We start from the raw sequence: 23190 nt of genomic DNA, 5'->3' as shown, positions 1-23190 counted from the left end.
TAAAATAAAAGTGCTCTTTACACTACTTTTGAATTCATTCTTGGAGTTTGTAAATACAATGCGATTAATCGCGATTAATCGCGATTAATCAGGGCGATTAATCGCGATTAAATATTTTAATCGTTGCCCAGCCCTAATATATATATATATATATATATATATATATATATATTTATTAGGGCTGGGCAAGTTAACGCGTTCATTTCGCGTTAACTCATTAGACTATTAACGGCGATATTTTCTTTAACGCGCGTTAACGCATGTTGCTCACATGCTTTTATTTTGTGAAGGTCTGTTGCTGCGGTGTAGGGGTTTGAATCAGAACAGTAGGTGGCGATAATGCGCCAATAACCTCGCTGTCAGCCAAGCCTCGGATTCAGAGGAAGAAAGGTGCTGGCCGGAAAAAAACAAAGCCGACATGGGGAAGGCGGTGTTTCCCACAGGAATTTGCTTAGGCGAGGCGGTGAGTTGGCGAACGGAACAAGTTTTGTGCGGAGCGGAGTCTGCTTAGACGCCGTCGGTGAAGTCGCTTCTCGTTTCAAAGTATCCATGTATTTTTGCCTGTTTTCCCTGCCATTCACTATATGCACGCGAGAAAGCAACAACAAAAAAAACGCGTGTCAACGTCAAATAAACGCAAGCATATCGAGTTAGCAAGCATTTCAGTTTAAAGTTCTTCCAGCATCGAATATGACAGAAACAAGTTAGTTGTAACCACTGCCAAGTTAAACTTTGGTATTGAACATAAAATGGTAATGCTGCTCCCTGCTGTTACCTCAGAAATTGCCTGTTTTTGGTAGATTTTTTCCCCATAAAGAGAATTCCCTGTCAGTGGCAATAAGCTTTAATTTATTATTATTGCTATTTTTTGTTTTACATGTTTAAGTTGAGCTTTACACTAAATATGTATTACTGATAAGTGCTACAAATGTTACAACACTTTTGTTCATATGGCAGCAGAACATTAAAATAAAAGTGCTCTTTACACTACTTTTGAATTCATTCTTGGAGTTTGTAAATACAATGCGATTAATCGCGATTAATCAGGGCGATTAATCGCGATTAAATATTTTAATCGTTGCCCAGCCCTAATATATATATATATATATATATATTATATATATATATATATATTTATTTTATTTTTTATTTTTACTGCTCTTGTTTATTTTTGTATTACCTTCAATTATCTACTCTTGCTGGATTGTTTGTCAAATGTTCTTGAGATGGGGGGTTAAAATATAAATACGAGTATCATGTCTCTTGTAATTGAAATGATATAATGTATCACTGATGCTCAATAAAAAAAGTATAAAAAAAAAATAAGAAAACCAACTAAAGAGCGTTTCATCTCATGATTCTTTTGTGTTTTTTATGCTTATTTTTAGACGTTCAAACAATTTAGGGACGCCCAGGTGAGCCTGGTTCATTCACAGCATCCGGGTTAAAATGATTCACACCTTTGGATGTCCTTCACTGAAATGCACTGCCTTTGTGGTGTGATGTCATCCATGCAAAATGATCTACCTATCTATCTATCTAGGCTTCGTTAACTTATGTTTACTTATCCAGCGCAGTGTCCCGGCGAGGCGGCTACATGGATGCCAAGTGTCGCTATCCGCTATTGAGGGGGACAGCGACGGGCAAAAGGAAGCACAGAAATAGAGACATGAAGTTTTAATAGGTATAGGAACACTTTTTATACCAGACATATCCAAAGTGCGGCCCCTGGGCTGATTTTGGGCGCCTCCTCAATTGAATTTGAAAGATGTGGCCAACCATCACTGGTGGCTGCTGCAGATGGAAATATTTTATTTTTAATTGGGGTAAAATGCAGCTTTTCTTAGTCATTGTAAAGTGCCTTGAGATGACGTGTGTTGTGAATTGCAGTTATATAAATAAAATAAAATTGTATTGAAAAGTTAAAATCTTGTATGTTAGGTACAAAAAAAAAACTTTTTTTTTTTTATTTCATAGTAACTACGACTAGAACTATCCAGCGAATTTTACTCAAATGCAGACTTTGGTGCATTAAAATCTGATTGGAATTCATTAAAAATGGCTAAATACAGAGAGTCTAATTTGTTCATTTAAAATTATCATATTTTGTATAGCAGGTAAAAAAAAATTCACAATTGTTTTTTTTTGTTTTTTTAAATACATTTTTTGGCCCTCGAGTGCTCGACTTGGAAATTTTGGCCATTTTGGACACCCCTGCTTTAAACTTAAAGGTATACTATGCAACCGGGGTTGATTTTCCAGCGAGGCTCCCCCCAGAGGGCGAAAGTAAAAGTGCACTGTCATAAAGATGCTCAGCTGTTCTGGTTTCTCCGTCAAGCCAGGCGCGGTTGTTTTGAGCTTAGCAGACAGGCGAACGCAACGAAAAGTGGAAAAAACGGCAGTACAAACAATGACTAACACAGTGAAGGTATGAACATCAGGCTTCCCGCAGCGCTATCTTGGCGAGGCGGCGGCTGCCGCCGCCGCCGCCGCCGCCGCCTCGCCAAGCCGCGGCCCCTGCCGCAGCCGCCTCGTCCGTTTTATTATTATTATTATTATTATTATTATTATTATTATTATTATTATTATTATTATTATTATTATTATTATTATTATTATTATTATTATTTTATGTTGGCGAGACGCTACCGCCACCGCCTCGCCAAGCCGCGGCCGCCGCCTCGCCGCGGCTGCCGCGGTAGCGTCTCGCCAACATAAAAAAATAAAAAAATAAAATAAAAAAAAAATAATAATAATAATAAAACTCAATATGCTTGCATGTTTATTTGACATTAACACGCGGTTCTTTGTTGTTGCTTTCGCGCGTGCATATAGTGAATGGCAGGGCAAAAACACATGGAGTTCTCCCCGTAAAGCAAGACTTCTGTGGGTGCGGGCCGTGAGCTCTTGCTCTTGCAAGTGCGGTATTTCCCCCACAGACCCCCAGGGCGGCCGAGAAAACCTTTGTTCGACCTGAAATGACTCATTTAATCATCCAAAATGGTATGGAACACATTAATTAACTGAAAAATGTTGCATAGTATGCCTTTAACAGAAAAACTGCACAGTGAGCCGCCTCGTATTGACGGAGCTTCTAGCTGCAGAAGATTAGCGCTTCTGCCCAGAGCTCGGCAGAACCTGCTTTGATTGGACAGCATGACGGCGATGCGGCCAATCATGTAAGGGCCATACCATTATGTGAAAACAGAGCAGGGTGCAGCGAGTGCAGCTGTGAGTGAAGGAGTTTGTTAGTTTGTCCTGTAAAATAACCATGAGGGACAGGCGAAAACAAAGCATCTGGCAGCAGTTTGAAGATGTTTGGGACACAAAAAAAGCAAAGTTCCTTCACTGCAGAATGAAAATAACTTTAAAAGCAGATACGTTTGCAGTTTAGAAGATATGTTTGTTCCGCTCTGTGGATTTGTTTTGCAGTTTTTTGTTTTATGCAACAAAAGTTTGACCAAAATGTTACATCGACTGCTGTTTTTTTTTCTTAATTTTTTACATTATCTATTATTAATTGCACAGTATATTTCCCTTTCTGATAAATCTTTTGTCTGTTGTACAGCTCAGCTTTTTTCATATTCATCAATCTTAGGTATAAGTCTGGTATATACCAGTTTTTGCCACAGTCGCACCCAAACTTCCCACTGAGGACACAATAAAGTTTTTTCTGTTCAATTCCTCTGAAGAGTATGACGGTACAAACGAGGATTAGGGCCATTGTAAATTAAAGTAAGTAATTGATTGGCCCTGGAGGAGTGCATTTGCATAAAATCTTTTTAGATTCAATTCACATATTTTCAAGTAAGAACATGGATTTTCTCCGACGTTAAAAAGTTATACAGTTTCGAGAAAAATATATTTAGTTTTTATTACTAAAAGCTTAAATCTGCTATATTTAAACAGGTTTATCTCTGACTTTGTAAGGTCAGAAATTTGCAAGAAAATAAACTAAAAAATCTATTAAAAATGTGATTAAATTTGATATTTTACACTTTCTGTGTAAAAGTTTAAGATGTTTTAGGCCAGAATGTAGCTGTGAAGGCTGAAATATGTCCCTAAACATTGAGCACTTTTCCAATCAAGCAATATCTTGATAAACTGAGCAGGTATTTCAGGCTTACAGATACATTCTTGCCCACATTGTAGAAGTTAATTTTGTGTCACAGGAAGTGCAAAACATTGAACTTTAATCACGTTTTTCTGAGCTTATTTCTGGGCTTATTTTCTTTCAGATTTTTGATTTTGCAATGTCAGAGAATATCTTAGTTTTAATATAGCGAATTTCTGCCTTTAATCGTGAAAAATTCTAAGCTTTTTCTCAAAAATGTTTGACTTTTCAACATAAGAGAACAACCAATGTCTTTTTCTTGCATATATATGAAATTAATCTGAAAACTTCTGAGTTTTTTTGTTGAAATTTACTCCTTTGAAGCTAATAATACATTTTCTTTAACCTATAATGTCCGTAATCAGAAGTTTTGTTTTTCGGGAAATTACGACAATAAAGTCATAATATTTTGAGACTATAGTCTATATTACAAGAATAAAGACAATATTAATAGTATGAGCTGATATGCTAAAAATATTTTGTTTTTCTTTATTTGCGAAACCAATATCAAAGTATAACTTTACAAGATGCTCAACATTCCTCATTTTAACACCGGGGGAAGACTTTAAATGTTTTAAACGTATAGGTCTATGACTCTAGACTCATAATTTCCAAAAAAAAGGCCTACCCCACCCACCACCCCTGCCAGAAGTATGTTGCCAACCTCTGACACTGTTATTTTTGGGGTCTCGGGCTGAAAGTTTGCATGTATGTGAACTCCATCCCAACTGTGAACTACGAGGGTGACGGCATCATGTTCTGTGGGGGCTTTGATGCAGATGGGAGCAGTGCTCTTCACAAAATAGATAGCAACAAGAGCAGAGAACATTACGTGACATTTTACAGGAAGGGTCTTCCAAATGGAAACATAATAATACCACCAAAATATTTCCAAAGTACTTCAATAACATTAAAGTCAATGGTCCGGTTCACACTTGGCTCTAACGTCCATCCTGAGCCACTCGATTGTGTCTGAACAGTGTTGTTAAGGTGGAAAAATCGATCTTGTAAAAGGAAGGGGATTGTTAATACTTATAATAAGACGACTTTTGGTTTAGAGCTCAACTGAGTTCCTTATGCTGTGTTCTGTTTGACATAACGCGACTGAAATTGAAAGATGTTTACTGTGATGCGAGTTCTGAGCCTCATATCGCAAAGTTGTTGCCGTGAACATTTATCTGAAGAACAGTACATACGGAGCAGATGAGATACAAGCTGAACCCAAAGCAGAGATGAATTAGTGTTTCATATCTACGAAGGAGGGTTTGCAGTGTGACCCAGACTCCGCTCCACATCTCCCTGGCAACCAATCCGCCTCAGGTCCACCTCTCGCCCTTTGAGCATTGTAATTTTGTCACACCTCTGCTGTGTAAAAATATGTCTGCACTGTATGATCATCACCTTCTCTTTGGGATGTCATATGTGCATTTTCGTGGGCAATGGGCTGAACAGAGAGGGGGTTTCTTGTGCAACGCAATGCGTCCAAAGGCTAAAATCTGAGCTGTTGTTAACTAATCTAAAAGGATTATACAGCTCTCAGAAATTTTGTGAAGACAGTATTTGTAGTTCAGGTGTACGTTTTACTTCAGACCATCCTCAGAAATAAACTAAAACAGTCTGACTGATAAACAGACATCTGAAGAGATATGTATAAAAAGTATTTTTTTAGCATTTGTTTTAGTACTAAAATGTATCCATACCAATACATCTGTGCAAACAGGTCCAGATATGCCTAATGATGCTAATTTGCACCTCCCCTAAACTGATATAATTTCTATATGCTACTTCAAATTAACAATATTTACCTAATTTAGCATCTGCCTGACCCACAAGCACTCACACGCTTCCTAACAAACTCCTAAGAAAATGCATGTGAATGTGAGAACATAATTATCTTGCTTGTCATTCTAGCATTAAGTAAATAGACATTATTCTAGTAATCCTAACTGACCTAGAGTAAGATTCAATGTCAAAAAAAGAATTAATAAATTGGTTATCTGTCCTTGGTTTAAAGTATATGTGAGAAGAAAATCTGGTTTCAACTATTAAACAAATAAATAAATAACTGTCTGTTTCTGAGGCTATGATTCTAAATTCACAGCAATTCTCTATCATACATTTTCTAGGGTTTCAAGCCCCAAAACGATGGCAGAGAAAGTGGCTGAGTAACTGGAGCTTTCTCTGGCTGCATGGAGACATGGACGCCTCTCCCGCACATGTTGGCTAAGTATACTAAAGTTCCCTTGCAATAAAAAAAGAACAATGTTAGGAAATATATGATGAGAAACATGGACAGTGATAGCGTAGAAACTAAAGGAGTGACAACCATCACTCTAATTATGGCAGCAAAGTTCTTAACACTGCACTTGGCCACCTACAAGTGACAATAAAACAGATTAAATTGTATTATAAATTTTTGTCAGAGTCTCGTGTCTTGTGTCCATTTTTTTTATACTACTGAGAATCCTATAAATTATATAACATAATGCCAGCTTTAACGAATGGTTTATGACATTACCCAATCAATATCACCCATAGACGTTATTTCTGTTAGAAACTGGCCAACCAGCAGCAGTCCAGTGAAGCAGTAGCTGTCACTACAGAAACTACATCACTTCTGCGGAGCTGGTGGGCAGCATAATAAGCCGTTACTTACTCTTCATATTTAATGTGGTAAGCTATGTCCTCTTCTTTCTCCCTGGTTTCTGTGGTAGAGTCCTTCTGAGAGGTGGAGGCTCCGTTACTTTCAGAGTTTAACACAGGGTTATTCCTGTTACTGTCCGTGTGTTGACCCTGTCCGTGGGCCTGTTGCTGCTCAGCCTCCAGCTTCCCGTTAGTCCTTTTTGGGGGGCGACCCACCTTTCCCTTGGTGGGTGCTATCTGTCCTTTGGGGGAAAGTGTCACATTTTCAATGCAGGCCTCAAACCAGGCGCCGATGGTTACATCCCTGCAGTCCACCAGCTCGTTAATCTAAAGGGAGTGGGGGGAAAAAACACAAAAAGGACCGGTTGACTTGACTGTGTGCTGCATCAGAAGACCCTGCTCAGCGTTTTTATCAATAGAAGCTCAACATCATATCAATCTTAGCACAAGCTCTATTATATTTTACAGGTATTAACCTACTTTAGATAGCATAAAATTATCCACAACATTTTGCTTCCATTTTTCTTAGATTTAAACTGCTTGAAATTCTTAAGAGATGCACTGATCAGAGCTCTGTAGACGATTATATAGGGCTTAGTAATGGCGAATATGTTGTGTTCACTGGGCGGAAAAAAACGTTGGAATTATGAGTTTCAGACTATCCTAAAGAAAAAAAAGAAAAAGGAAAACACCAGATTTTTCTATGCATCTCTAAATAATTGTTTGGATTCATAATAGCAGAGATTATCATTGCAATTTAAACATTTAAAAAAAGTATTGTAATGCTTTTTCAAGTTACATCTGTTGAGTTTTACATCTTTGCCACCTAGTGAAAGACTAATAACCTAGGGATCACATCGGCTATGTCTGTTACCCTCAACTGGCTTGAGACATCCAACGACACAACATTAATACTTTTTAATTTTTATCATATAAGTCTTGCAAACATTTCATAAGCCATCTTAAAATCACTCCGATCAAAGCACGAAGTGTGAGACCTTTACATCTAAGGATAATGGCGTTTCCAATTCTGCTCAATAATTGATCTCCCTGGAGCCTGGATAAGACTGTAAATATCACTGACTTCAGTCCCACATAAACCAAGATTTACCCAATGTAAGACAATGAAAGACTCAACCAGCCCTTATATTTCAGCCGAACAAAATGGAAGCACATAAGGATGCAAACAAATAATCGATTTACGATTGTCGATCAATGGTTAATTAGATTACAGTTTGTTCCATCCGATTAACTCATAACGTCCGCTTAGACGTCCTTTCAGTGTTGTAGTATGGCCGCCACCCAGCAAACGGCATTGCCGGTCATTCTAAAGCAGAGCAACGCTGCAGTAGTAAGTTGCGGTCCAAACAGAGTCCCGTGTGGGATTACTTATGCACTGTTTAATGAGGATGCAAAATGCTCTTTATGCGGTTCTGTTTTTAAATAAAAACACTCAATAAGCTCCTTAAGTTGTCAGGTAAATAGCTCCCATTCAGCCGGGCTGCATGGCGGAGCAGAGTCAGTTTCTCAACCAAAACTCACTCATGTGCTCAGAAGGCAAAGATGTGATTACATAAAAGCGGAGGGAATTATGCAAAAAAATAAATAATATTGTAACGACAGAAAAAGACATGATGCTGAAAGCTCGGTTGATGGCGAGGGCATTCAAGGGGATCATTAGCTTTTCATACATTTTATTCTCTTCAACTTGTTTCTATTCAGTAACCTAATAAAATCCTGTTTTGTTATATTTTATATAGAATATATCGGTGTTAACATTGGTATCAGCCAATGTTAGTCATTTTTTAACATATCAGTATCGATCCCGTAAGTAAAACTGGGCCGATATTAACAACCGTTTATTTCCTTCTAGGTGCCCTTTGTGCCTGTGTTTCAAGAGGGGGAGGGGGTTGGACATGTGGTTTTTGTTCGGTCATGTGACAGCCAGGATTGTGTGGTTTTTTTTATGAAGCAGAGACAAAAAAACAGTGTGCAAGTCTAGATGATAACCAATATTGAAAAATTTATTTAGCATTGTTTTTTAGTCGGTATAAAAATTTAGCAAAATTTGATTATCACAAAAACAAATGTTTGTGTATACACATTAGTATATATCAGTTATCGGAAATTTGTAAACCATTGATCTAGAGGGTTTCAGCAATATTAATATCGGATATCGATATCGGCCCAAATTTTCATATCGGTGCATACCTAATTTGATAAACATGTCCAAGTTTAATAATGTGTGAGAAAACCAAATTTTTTGTTTATTTAGTCAGTATTTAATACAGGTGGCACAATAAACTGTTAAAATATAATGATGTGCCCTTTATAAAATTCTGCACATTGTAAATTAAAAAAAACTAAAAAAAAAACCGCCCTTCAGGTTATGGAAACACCCTCTTGATACAAAAGAAATCTAGGGTTTTTAAGAAGATGGCCGCTTATTACTTGTTAGTCGATCGATAAGATCGATCAATTTTAGATTAACTCAATCAATAACTTGCATTGTGGGGCCGTTTTTGGCTGATGGTATTTTCAGTTTTATTGTTTGTTTTTAAAGCAGCCCTGTGTAACTTTTAGCCACCAGGAGCCTAGACCTGTAGCTTCCAGGTCTAGCGCTATGAAGGCCACTGGCAACACTGCACTGTCGCAAAATTAAACAGTCTCCCTCAGTGTTTTAGAGTCTCACAGCAGACCAGTTTGGACCATCAGACTGAGAAGTCAGAGTTACTTGTAAAGTAACACTCACCCCTCTAGATTAAATCCTACATCGGAGAATCAAAAATATGTCTGATCAGGTAAGTGTCATATCTGTTTTGTTGTTCTGTAACCCAGAATGGATCACATGACACATTCAGCGACAGATCCGACCCTCTAAAGTTAAATAGGCGAGTTTCTGAGGGCAGGCCGCACGGAGCATCGATAAGCTCGATATGCAACATGTGATGTATTGGGGAAATTGACCTGAAAAATCATTTAATACATCTCAAATTAAGCTAACGCTTGGAACAAAACTTACACGGCGCTGCTTTAACTTTTGAAAATTGCTGCACTGTCCAACAATCACAGACGTCAAGACAGAAAAAGTTTTTTCTTTACTCTTGTTGTTTGTGATGAGCCCACTCACCTTATACAAGCCTATCCCTGGGTTGATTAATGTGCTCCTGCTGGATGTTGGCGGCTGAGTGTCCTGAGCTGGACTGGAGGACCTGAACCCATTTTTGGTACTAGTGGCGACGGTGTCTGGCTTTGTTTCGGTAACAGTGGCGCGGTCACTTTCGTCCTTGATGTCCGTGTCGGACAAGGTTTCCACGTCTTCGGGGGAGAGCGGAGCTTGGAAGTTGTCGGACTTGGAGTCAGGCAGAGGAGCTGAGCTACTGGCAACGCCTGAGGAGTCCTTGGTGGCGGGGCTGTCGGGGGGGTCGCTCTGAGACCGAATCAGCAGCTGGACGATGTCATTGAGACCCACGTTGTAGTCAAAAAGCGTCAGGCCATCTTCCATCTAAACAAAAGCAAAAGATAAGATCATAGTAATTTATGAAAAACACATCAACAGGATACAATGTCAATGCTAATTTATTTATATGTTTCTACTAAATTAGTATTGTTTCAATTAAAGCTAAAAACAATGCATACCCTGTTGATATTTATGCTGGAATACAGCAAATATTCCTTAAATTAATGGGTTCAAATCCTGATGGAGCCTGGGCCGTAAAAAATTAAACATCCTGTTCTGCCAATTACCCCAACACACACCCACAAGGTTATTTTAGACGTCCAGACATTAGAACCACCCAACAGCGTACATAAAAGCAAGAGGCTTCCAATGGCTGGGACAGTGTAAACAAACAATAGTGGAGATCAACCCGCTTCGCATCTTCATGAGAGGGAATTTGGTTTGAAATCAATCTAGATTACTTTGTAGTGCAGAGAAGACATCAAGATGTTCATTGTTGCAGACGTAAACCTGATCATGTGTACGTAAAACTGACCATTTTCAGGTTTTTGGGGCTGCCCTTATAGCCTAAAATGTTTTATTTTTAATCAAGCAATCTGAAAATAAATACATATTGAGAATAATGTTAAGTGCAAGCAGGAAAGCTATTACCAAAAATAGAAAAAAGAAAATTAGATGCACTGGAGGACAGGAACACAGGATTGGCCGTAGGTAGTTTATGCGATATATAACATGTGGACAGACAATAGGGCTCTGGTGATGAATTGATTTAAAAAGATTTAATTTTTCGAAAAATCAGGATTCTGTTTTGCCAATGGACTCATTGGGCTTCCATGAGGAGAACAGCATGCAATGCCTAATATATGTTTAGGAAAATATATTGGCAAAATATTGTAAAAGAGGAAACTTTTTTTTTTTTACCATAAGACGAGGCACTTTAATTTACTTACATTTACTTTTTTTTTTTTTTTTGTTAGTTTGAAGTTACACCAGTGAAGTGAACCCTGTTCTTAGCTCATTGTGTAAAACCACTAGCAGCAAACATTTTGGTATATTTTCATTGTTTACAATGGCAGAGCCGCCATCTTGTTTTAGGAGCATGATTCACAGCTTGTATTTAGTTGTACTTTGAATTCAGGTCAACTCCCAGATGAAATGCCTAAAATAAAAGCACGTTTATGAAGAATTACTTTTTGTAAAACGAAAAGGGGGGGCCCAGTATTTTTCTATTGCTTATTTTATTGCATTCAGCCTATTTGCCTTACTTTTATGTTAACTGATCATCTTTTTTTTTTTTACTATTGTTTAATTTTTCAATTGTAAATAAGCTCTTTATATATATTTATCTAGGCTAAGTTAGACCAATCACCTTGAAGTGGAAGTCTTCCTTGTTTGCTGGTACAGGTATTCTTACAGCAATGGTTCTTATGTTTAGGTGCCTAAAACAAAATACGAAACAAATTTAATAATCTGGAAATATGCTATCCAACCATAACATGCCACCATGCTCATTGCAATACTGCACCACTGATATAGTGACCATTGCAATGCAACATATTGTGTAGCTGTATATTTCTATCAACTGATTTTTTTATAAATAATAATATGATTGGACACTTTTTATTGTTAAAAAAAATGATTGGCTTTGCCTTTGGTTTAGGGCATACAGTGCCATTTTCCATAAAAGTTGGATGGGTATTGCTACTTTGGGTATTTGCAATATTTACCTCACTTAATATAAGGTTGATTAAACATATAAAATTAAGAGTGCTCATTACACTATTATTATGCTCTTCACAGCTTTGGATTTTTGAACACAAAGCAAAGGCTTGGCTGTTACTTTTAATTATTATTGTTATATTTTTTCATTGAGTGTGCGTTCCACATCGACTTCATTTCCAGCATCGGGATCAGGCGCCCGCTACAACGTGTTTTTTTACTTCAGCCTCTTCAGAACCTGCCTCAAAAAAAAAAATACACAACAGGAAAAACGCTCGGAGAAATTTGTACACATAAATAGATAGTCACTTTAAGCCGAAATGGGTCGTTTTCATCCCCACTGGCATCTTCATTTAAATAAAATATGATTTCAACCTATGAATTGAACTAAACTGAATTGAAAGTGACTGTAAACACAAAATGGAGACAAACATCAGACAGAGGAGAACACGTCTGTAAACAAGGGAAATACTACGTAGAGCAGAGAAGACTAAGATAAACACGGCTTTGTGTACCAGCGGCGGTGGCGTTTGGGGCCGTTGATCGTAAGCCTGCGTTAACATCTGCTCCCTGCTCTTTGAAAACTGGTAGCTGGCGCTCGGGGCGGAGGTTACGCGACAGAGTAAACCCAAGTCTGCCCAGCGTGACGCAAAAGCCATGAGCCGTTACGGCCGTCGTCTTCTCCCCCCGTTTGTGCTTATCTGAACTGTCCCACGGAAGCGGGGGCCACTGGGCTGCTGCAGTCGGAGGAGAAATAAATAAATAAGAGATACGTACGCATGAATTACAGCGATGGGGATGTGTAGCTGGGGGACAGAGATGACTTGGTTGCCATGACGACCAAAAGGGAGCACACCACCACCCCCCCCCCCCCACCCCCTACCCCACACATTCACAATCACCATCACGCACGCACAGTTTCACCCGCCACCCCACTTTTAAGTGTGAATATGTGCGATCCGGAGGCGAGCGATCCGGAGGCGAGCGACGGCGTCGACGTCGGCGTGACCCTTTCAGGGGATTCACTCTGAGCTGCTGCTGTACGATGCATAATGCAACGTCGCGTCCGGTAGAAGCATCAACTCACTGCACACATCAGCAGTTCATTTTAGCCCGATGGAGCCATTGTGCTGGGGAGACCGCCATGGCGGCCACCCTCGCTCCCTCTCCCCGACCATCTTCTTCGTTATTTGACAACGGGGAAGGGAGAGGTTGGAGGTGTAGGAGGAAAGCGCGACGCCCCCCCCAAACCCCCCCCAAAACCCCCTCCTGGTTTTTAATGGTCTCATGAAATTTAGATCAGAAGAGCTGCCGTGCAAACAGAGCCAAAACACTCATGTGCACCTATCCGTCCCTCCGTGGTGGTCTGGCTCTGACTTTGTCGAGCCTCGGACTTTTGGTGTAGCGATGCCAGTCTGCAGCTTTCAGAGGAGAAAGGTAAACAAAACTAAATAGAGAGCGTTCCCGAGCGGATAATGAGCCCGCCGGCAGAACCTGCCGCGGTGATGAGTTTGTGTCATTCGGATGGAGACTCGCACTGCACCAAAACACAAATGGCTTGGCTGGTTTTTCTTTCTGTGTGTGTGTGTGTGTGTGTGTGTGTGTGTGTGTGTGTGTGTGTGTGTGTGTGTGTGTGTGTGTGTGTGTGTGTGTGCGCGTTCTCCACAGCGGCTTCGCTTCCAGCAGCGTGATCAGGCTCCTGCTGCAAGGTGTTTTGACTTCTGTCTCTTCGGAATCAGCTTTGAAACAAAGAACCCCCGAGCTAAACGGAGAAAAAAAAAAAAAAAAAACACATTAGGAGAAACTGTGGATTTCTTTAAAGCGGTTATGTTGTTGCAGCCAGAGCCGTGGCGTTTTCATGGCCGTTTCGTTTCGGTATCTCTCAGACGCGACAACCTGAAACCACCGAGCGAGGATTTGCTCCTGAAGTCACAGAAAACCAACACTTGGTCACGATGTGAACCCCTCCAGCGTCGTTCTGTTAATCTGTCAACAGGGTACACCCCTGTGACTTCTATCGTTTTGTTCCATATTCCCTATAAAGATACAGAAGAATTGGGGAAAAAGGAAGGCCTAGTGGACAGAAAGCCATAGTTCTGTGAGGCTTTTAGGGAAACCCACAGACATGTAGCAGAACATGAACTTTGTACACTGCAAAAACGGATCTAAAAATAAGTAAAATGTTCTTAAAGTTAGTGTAATTTGTCCTTGATTTGAGCAGGTAAATAAGATTATCTGTCAATGGAATGAGTATTTCCCCTAAAATAAGATAATTAGACATCCTGCACTTGAAATAAGATGGAGATCAATTGTTCTTATTTTAAGTGCAAAAATCTTTTTACCGTTGGCAAATCATCTTATTTACCTGCTCAAATGCACTGATTATAAGAACATTTTACTTAATTTTAGTTCCGTTTTTGCAGTGTATCCTACATTTTTATTTTACAAAATGTAAAAATTAGCACCGCACATCCTACCAATGGTGGCGGAGAGAGTTAACCCAGAGGGATGATGGAAGAAAAACCTGCAGGAGGCTGCAGGGGACTTCAAACTTGTGGCAGATCATCACCTTCCAGCCTGTGAGGCACCTACAACCGTGACCCCACTCCAAATTTGAAATCAGACGCAAGACTTGAAAATTGCCAAACACCTATGATCAAAAGTCCGGTCTGAGAGAGCTTGAGCTGCGTTGCGAGGAGGAAATTGGGGGAAAGAATAATTTCAGTCTCTACACGCAAAGCAATTTCAGACATGCAGCTTGTGCCGGGTGCACATGACTCGGGGAGAGGGAGCGAAGACTTCTCCGCTTTTAGGCTGTTTAAAAAAAAAATCATGCAACATTTTCCTTTCACGTCTCAAGGATGCACTACTCTCTGCCGGGCTGTGCCGTAAAATCCCGCCGCAACACGACGACGCCGGTTGCAGCGTGACAGGACGGCAAAAAAAGGTTGAAGGGGCGTGAATGATTTAGCAAGTCATTGTGTTAATACACAGAGAGAGAGAAGAGTCTCAGACCAAGACAATACGCAGACGTGCCGTTTTCTATCAAAGAAACTTTGAAAAACACTCTGCGGATACTGAGCCGTTCCGGCGTTTCTGTTTCAGATCGGTGACGCAGCGGATTTATTTGGTCTGCGTTTGGCCTCCATCGCTGGGCCGACGCGCTGCTTCAATTCAAAACGAACCGTCTCCGCTTCCGGCGGGGTTTCCAAGTGTGAAAGCAAAGCAGATTGGACATTTCTGCATCAGAGCGAAGACGCTGAGGAAACTCTGGACCCCACCCAACGACTCTGTCGGTGAAGAGTTGAGCAAAATAGGTCATATTACCAAAAACAATGAAGGGGGGTGGGGGGGGGGGGGGGGGCTGTGTGCCAGCTCTCTGCTAGCCTCCAGCTTTGGGCTTTTATCCTTCATTCTGCCCTCAGTCATTTAATCTCAAAGAAAAATCCACCGCTTAGCAGCTACAGCGAAAGGTGGCAAAGCGTTGATTTTTCCTCTGCACCTTTTCTTTGAGCCATCCTTTATGTACCCGTTGTGTTACTTTGAAAATTAGCTCCGGCTCTCTACACACATTCCTACAGCTTTTTTTATTTTTAGTCGGGTATTTCCCCGTTTTCCTTCTGTGTTCTCAAACGTTATTAACACAAATTCCCTCGTGAGATAAATAATACAAATCGTGTCATTAGTGTTAAGCTACTATCATGTGGTCCTATTAAAGTCTAACAGTCATGTTTCTAAGCAATCCCATTTACATTAAAGCTAAGCTTTTAGCGTCTCTAATTGGCCTGAGAGTCTAAAAACCTGAGCCACGCCGGAGAAACGTCCCTTTTGATCTGAGCCAGACGTGAAAATAGCCCTGAAACAGATCATCCGCCGTACTTATGCGTTAGCAGGTAGATAAAAAGGTGGGTCGTTTGACCGCTGGGCACGCTGGGAGTGGCCAGGCAAACTGCGACCGCACTGCAAAAACGGATCTAAAAATAATTAAAATGTTCTTAAAGTTAGAGTATTTATCCTTGATTTGAGCAAGTAAATCAGATTATCTGCCAATGGAATGAGTATTTTTATCCCTAAAATAAGATAATTAGACATCCTGCGCTTGAAATAAGATGATTGAGATGAATTGTTCCTATTTTAAGTGCAAAAATCTTATTCCATTGGCAAATCATCTTATTTACCTGCTCAAATCAAGGACAAATACACAAATTTTAAGAACATTTTAAATATTTCTAATTCTCTTTTTGCAGTGCGCGCTTAAAAGTGGTTGGAAAGGCCGCGGTTGCCGCCTGGGGTTCAGGGGGCCTTCTATTGTCCTTTTGCCCTTTGACCAGCCGATCTATCAGAGAAGGGTGTGGACCGAGTGCACGCATGGCCGCAGCCAACTTCGCTTCCCCAACACGGCAATAACTTTCAGGAAGCCCAGTGAAAATGAGGAGCCACAACAACATCGATCCATGTATAATCAGATTGGGACGATATCTGGGTCAGAGCAAATGTCTGTTTGAAAGAGAGCAGCCGAGCAACCGGGCAGCAAAACAAAAAAAACAAAAAACAGAATATCTTAACGTGCACTAAGTAAGCGCTTCAGAAGGGGAAAGAAAGTGGACTATAGTGTTAGATAAATCACAAGGACGCCATGAGCTGAGCTTTGAACCGAAAACCAAAGCGCTTTTTTTTTTTTTTTTTTTTTAAATTAGCAAATATGCAGGCTTGTTGCAAAAGTGTGTGGGCGCTGAGCTGAAAGGCCGCGCGGGCCGGTGGAAAATGTGTGTGAGGCTTTGCGAGAAAGGGTGAAAACGTTTCTTCAAAGTGAAACGTGCACAACAAGTAGGGGTCGGGTAAAAAAAAACAAAAAAAGAACAAAAAAACAAAACAAAAACAAAAAAAAAAAAAACGTACGGGGAGAAAGACGGAGAGGAAGACACAAGGCGGCGAGCCGAAAAGATGAGTGGCTCCTGGCTCAGGACGCTCCCGACAGAAACGCGAGCGTGACTTTGAAGCGATGAGGCAGCGAGAGCAGAGAGCTGGAGGGAAAAACAAGACGCCATTTTGAAAAAGAGCATTAGACCGAGTTGCTGAGCTATGAGCCCTAAATCCTAACAGACCTCCGATACCAGGGTGCCTGTCGGCGTACGGGCTCATTCCATACATTACTGAACACGTGGAAATCCCCTAATCGGGGGCCGCCCGCTTTGCTCCCCGCTGGAATAACGCAGGATTTTAAAAAACACAGGATGGGCCTGTCACTAACCACAACACTCAGACCCAACTTCAAGTTAACGAGGGAATGCTCCTATTGGACTTGTTTGTAAAGCGGGAGCCATTTATCAACGCCGTGACCCGCTTCCTTTAACACACTAGTAGTCCTGTTGCTCAGTGCTCACTAACAGGCATTTTCGGCCAAAAACTCCAGCCTGACATACGTCAACAGGTGAAGGCCCGGCTGAATACCAGGAGAGAGATCAGCGCAGCACACGGCGCGGCCTTCCTGGGAGCTTCAGTGCTTGGCTGACTCACCAGGTCGCTAGCGGATTAGGAGAAAAACCTGAACAGAGTCAAGACGCCGACACGAGGCGGATCAGTTTGTGGGGAACCTGTTTGCGTGAACACGCAATTGAGTAGGCCGGCGTTAAGTTACGTTTTAGTTCATCGGCTCTTCAAACTGGTGTAATAATCCCTTATCAGACGCAGTTAGGGGAGAGAGCGGCATGTGTGGGACGTTCAAACTCCATTAGACGTACGTCCACAACGAACATCTCGATGCACTTTACAGGAACCAACAGGTCCAATTCACAGCCAGTTAAATAGAATCCTATTCTATTCATTTCAACCCCATTATTTCCAATACAATTAGTGTATTCAGACAGATTCAGATCCATACAGTCCAGCTGACCAGGGGCGGTTCTAGACAGGGGCCAACAGGGGCCCATGCCCCTGTAGAAATGGTCCTGGCCCCTGTACTAAAGACATAACATTAAATACACTTCTAATAATTACTTGCAATGGCAAAGAAACCATAACTGATTGGTTACATTGACCAATTTTATTTTTTACCTATACAGTTTTACTCTTAGAAGGATATAAAAATTAAGATGTTTCACGTTTAGCTTTAGCCGTATTGAGCTGGGACCAAAGTTTTCAACTGCTAGATCAGGGGTCTGAAACCTGCAGTTCCAAAACCACAAGTGGCTCACTTAATATTATTACACAGTTAAATATTGCCATTTTATTGTTTAATTTTTTTGTTCTGTGCCCCTGTGAAAAAACACTGGCCCCACCTTGGCCCCCCTGGTAAATTTGGTCTAGAACCGCCACTGCAGCTGACTTAACTCGGCCGATTATGTAACAGCATTTAGTTAATATTTTCTATCAGCCGTCAATCTGAAGAAAGCATGTGGCGACAGTGGGCAGCAACAATTCCCTTTTCACAGGAAGGGGCTTCTATTAAAGCTAGCTGTACTCAACAATTGTTGTATGGTTGCATGTAACGTCCATCCTAATTATGAAAGATTCAGCTCTGACTTTTAGCTTTTAAAACCGAAGCAATCAGAGACATCTTGACCAACTTTATGTTTTTTTTTTCTCAACACGTCCCCGAGAACTCCACAAGGGACCGGATTCAGCCAACTCTCAGCTCGATCGGCCATGAGTGTTTTTTGAGAATATGATGTTTTGAGTGAACGCAACGCACTTAGAAACAGTACAATACAACTTTATTTATAAAGCACTTTAAAAAAAACAACACCGTTGATCAATGTGCTTACACTGATACAAACTAAGAAAATGCAGAAATACCCTTGCCACCTCTAGCAAGCAGAATTACAATAAATTGTGACCAACTAATAAAACATCAGAATGATAAAAATAGATATAATAATAACACAAAAAAATTAAAAAAAACCAACTTCTCAAGCTGAGTTAAAACCCAAAGAGAGATACTGTTTTAGGAGATTATTTGAAAACAGCAAGTGGCCAAGACACATCAACATCGACATTCTTCGGTGTGGTGATCGGATTGAAGACCAGAATGATGCAAGAAGCGATTTTGAAGGGAAATTATAAATGTACACAATTTATTCAGGCTGTTGGAAAGCAAGCCTTGAAGTGATGACATGGAGGCTGAACAGAAGCCCTTTGGAAATCTCACAATCAAGGTAAACATTTACATTCTCTAGAAATACTATCTGCTCTTTTATTTATGTCAACTCTGCTTAAGCCCAGTATAGCTACTCTATAATAATTTTGTCTTTGTTTTAAATATTGCTGGGCAATATATCAAGATTTTAAAAAACATTGAGCTTTTTTTTAAGAGCTATAAGATGAGACTATATTGTTTATATCGTGATGGTCTATGTTGCATCATAATTAAAATGTTCTGTATTCCAGTAGGTTATTTTCCAGCCGCTTCTCATTTTTATCTACAGCTGTTTGTTAATAAATGTGGCTGTGACACATTTGGGATAAGGTTTTGATTCAGAGATGCCTTTTTATAATAACTTTATGGAAAGAAAAGCATGTCGAGATAAATATTGTATATCGGCATTCAGATATTTTTTTCGTCCAGCCCTAGTTTCAAAATATTTGTTAAAGCGTGTTCTACGACGGCTGCTCTCTCACACAAGGTGACCACTACTCCCCCATTCATACAAACGATCAATGATCACTCATGGAGAGGCTAGAAAATAAATAAATAAATAAAACCAAGTGTGCTTGTATAATTTTTTTTTCACATTTTCTAACATTATAGCTCTTTAAGAGAAATCGGAAGAGGCTAAAATGGATATTAGCAAGTTAAAATAAAAACACCTGGGACTGAAAATCGGTCACAATATTATAGTTGGAGCACGTCTGATGCTCATTTTTTAAGTGACATTGTGCAACTAACCCAACCATTATTCATCTAAAAAAAATAATGGAGTTCAAAATAAACATTGTCATTTTGTAAAAGACCTCCATGTGACATTAATAATGTGTGCTTCAGATGTCATCATTCACACGTAAATATCTACATGTCTGATTAGAAAAGAGCAGTAAGATACTAAAATTCCAGAATAAAACATGTTAATATTTTATAACTATACTCTATCTCCAGAAGTACTTAAGCAAAGATTGTATGCGTCGTTATTGGGCCTGTATGGCTGCTGAGGTATTATTAATGTACTTTACTGATGTAAAAATACCATCAGCTATGGATCGGTGATATGGATGTCAAGGTTTATCACATTATTTTGCTCTATTTGTTCTGATAACAATTAAGTTGACAGTAAAAAGCATTTTAAAATGATTTGCCGTCTTTTTTGCCTGTAAACCCAACACTTCCTATCATCAGATCTCCACAAACAACAATACCGCCCTAAAAATAAAGCCATTATCAAATAAGCTTCTTCGTTAAGTAGAGCAAATGTCCCTCTCTTTAGGCCACAATAATTGGATTCATTTAAGCTTTAATATGTTTTCTGTTTTTTTTATTTTTATTATGAATATTTATAGGTGCGCTCATGGAACCAAGAATAGAAAAAATATGTTTAAACAGCCAAAGTGCCGATCCTCACATTGCTGCTGTAAGTTTCAAGATTTACAAACACTATCAATTAAAGTTCCTGTTTCCTTATCACCATAAATTAAACTTTTTAATAACAATAATGTTTCCCACTAACCACAAATGATACAATCTACGTCATCATTTACAAATCTTAACATCATTCATTCAAATTATTTTTTTGTTGTTGTTGTTGTGTTGGATTCATCAATCTCATTATACCGTTTTAAAATGTGGTTTAAGTCTTTAAGTCCTCCACTACTCCATGGACATAAGTTATTCACACATCTTAGGTTTACCCACATAACAGGCTCAGTGGTAGTGTGCCATCTGCAAAGACGTTTTACAGTTCTATACTATGACTTCTATATAAAAGGTCAAAGAGTCAGATTTTTATGGTCCAATTGTAGGCAAAAAAATCTATATCAGAGATAGCATAGTACTTAAGAAAACCTAAATTATATTGACATTATCTATTATCTTTCATTTATCTTGTTCTTTCCAATTATATTTCACATACAATACTTGGAGAATATAAGTATTGATTAATAACTGTATATATGTCCTGGTAGTCCAGATTTATCTTTAGCCATTATTGTAATGTTCAAGGGGAGTTTTCCTCTCCACTGTCACCACGTGCATGCTTGGTATGAGGGATTGCTGCAAAGTAAACGACACAATATGGTCCCTATATGCTCATCCGGGATGAGTGAATGCTGCAAGTCTGTAACTGGATGCTGGGCTCAGATTTTTTTTCTCTCCCCAATCTATCACTATGATTGACTTTGTATAAATACACTGAATTCAACAGAATAAGGCAAAGACATTAAACTTTTCAGAGTAGTTGTATACAATTGTTTACTTACACTGCCAGTCTTAACCCTTTAATCATATGGCGTTACTAAATACTAAATTTTTATTTTTTTGTTAATCACATGATATTGTTGTATTTAGATGTGTAATTTCATCAGAAAGCCAGCCCAAAACAAACGTGCCAGTGGTCCAGGGGAGAGCTTTGCTGCACCCTGCGCAGAGTTTTTAACGTGGAGAGCAAGCAATGCCACCTGAGAACACGTTTCTTTACACACCGAGAGCACATTGTGCGCATGGTGGTGACGCTGGGGTGTAAACAAATACGCTTGCTTCAAGGCACGTGTGGGCTACAGTGTAATCTACCCCTTCCAGTAGTCATAAAGACTTTCTAACAGGAACCGCGGACTTTTTAAAGCACTATTAGAAGTGCGAAACAGAAATCTTAAATTGCGTTTAGAGGCCCACCTCCCTTTTTTTCGTAGACCTGTCGTTAATTTCGTCCAAAAACGGCTGCACGGAGCTGCTTGGTTTGCAGCCGACACGCGGAAACAAAGTGCCGTGTTCCCGTTTCTCTGCGGTGGCAATGTAAACAAACATGTCCACGGCCGCGAGGCTCCATCATGGAGAGCGCAGAGAGCGACTATTAACCCCCTTTTTCTCCCACACACGGAGCTCTTTCGCAAGGTTTATTGGCGCACTCCTATCAAAACAGGAAGCTCGCACACTGGTCCGAAACGACTTGAGCACGGGGCGACCACTGAAGTCGAGCCCCCCTGTCAAGGCGTCAGAGCTGGCGGCTGGCGTGACGGCGCTGACAGGCGGACGCGGGTTTACCTGCTTCCCCCGGTAGAAGAGGCGCTGCTGCTGGGGGCTCACGTTGAAGATGTCTTGTATTTTCAGCCGCAGGGTCTCGATTTTGGTCAGTCTGGAAAGATCCTCAACGGTTCGCGTCTCCTTCCCGTCTATCGTGCGAACCTGGATCCACATCGTTGCTCGGCGCCCCCCTCCCCCTTGTTAGGCCTCGAATAAACGGCGGATTTTTAAAAACAGAGAGAGCGCGTCTTCCTTGGTACAAACGTGCTTGCGGGTTCAGATGTGACGGAAATAAACCATTTTGGGTGCTCCTCCGCTGCGTTTTCCTCTGCAGAGGTAACGTCGGGCTGGCTCTCGCGCAGGAGGTGTCTTTACATGAGGTCGCGGCGCCAAGCAAATCTCGCGAAGTAACGTTCGCGGAGCTCTGTGCGCAGTTAAAGAGACAGGTCTCTATTTTCATGTGAGCGAGCTTGAGCCGTAACAAGTAGTTAGAACATATATTTGTTACATACACGCAGTGGCGCTTAATTCTACCTCAAGAGTGGCTTTTTTGTTTTGGTTTTCGTGAAATAGGTGCAGGAAATGTGTGGGGCCTGAGGAATTTGGGGCCCAATTTGTTCACCATAAAACCAGTAATATCTCTTTAAAACTGCCCCCAGTCTTGGTTCTTGTGCGAATGGTGCCCACGGCGACCCCCTCTTCCCGCTCCTACAACAGCGACCCCACACACCCAAAACGGTGTTTTCAAGAGGCAAAAATATGTCATCAGTGTAGTATCAGTAAATCCAAGTTAAACTAGTCTACATAAGTACTGTTTTTGAAATTTGTCACAATCTAACGTGGTGCTAATTTTAAAAAAAGTATATAAAAATAAATTGTTCTTCCTTGGGTTTTAGAAATCTATAAATGTGGTTTAAAGAATATATGTATGGTAGAATAATCCTGCTCAGGTTTGACCTAAGTAGTTTAGACATTTAAGGCAATAATTATCAACTGTAGTCCATGTTCCACAAAACAAATAAATAAATAAATAAAACAACTCTTTTATTTAGTACCAGGTGGGAATTAAATTTCACTTTAGTGGCATAA

General features: G+C 40.2%; 1 protein-coding gene across 1 annotated transcript in view; it reads right to left on the bottom strand.

Moving 5' to 3' along the window:
* The window catches only part of LOC105930786 (E3 ubiquitin-protein ligase UHRF2), a 59036-nt gene extending 36536 nt beyond the window's left edge, over nucleotides 1-22500 (bottom strand). Inside the window, exons 1-3 of the mRNA XM_012869150.3 lie at nucleotides 22123-22500; nucleotides 9888-10262; nucleotides 6771-7084 (exon numbers count right to left, since the gene is read on the bottom strand). Coding sequence (XP_012724604.2) covers nucleotides 6771-7084; nucleotides 9888-10262; nucleotides 22123-22275 — 842 coding nt within the window. The 5' untranslated portion in view covers nucleotides 22276-22500. The remainder of the gene's footprint in view (nucleotides 1-6770; nucleotides 7085-9887; nucleotides 10263-22122) is intronic.
* Between the last annotated feature and the right edge of the window lie 690 nt (nucleotides 22501-23190).

The sequence above is a fragment of the Fundulus heteroclitus genome, unplaced genomic scaffold (genome assembly GCF_011125445.2).
Source record: "Fundulus heteroclitus isolate FHET01 unplaced genomic scaffold, MU-UCD_Fhet_4.1 scaffold_82, whole genome shotgun sequence".
In the NCBI taxonomy this organism is placed as follows: Eukaryota; Metazoa; Chordata; class Actinopteri; order Cyprinodontiformes; family Fundulidae; genus Fundulus; species Fundulus heteroclitus.
The sequence above is the reverse complement of the archived record's forward strand: the minus strand, read 5'-3'. Positions and strand labels throughout refer to the sequence as shown.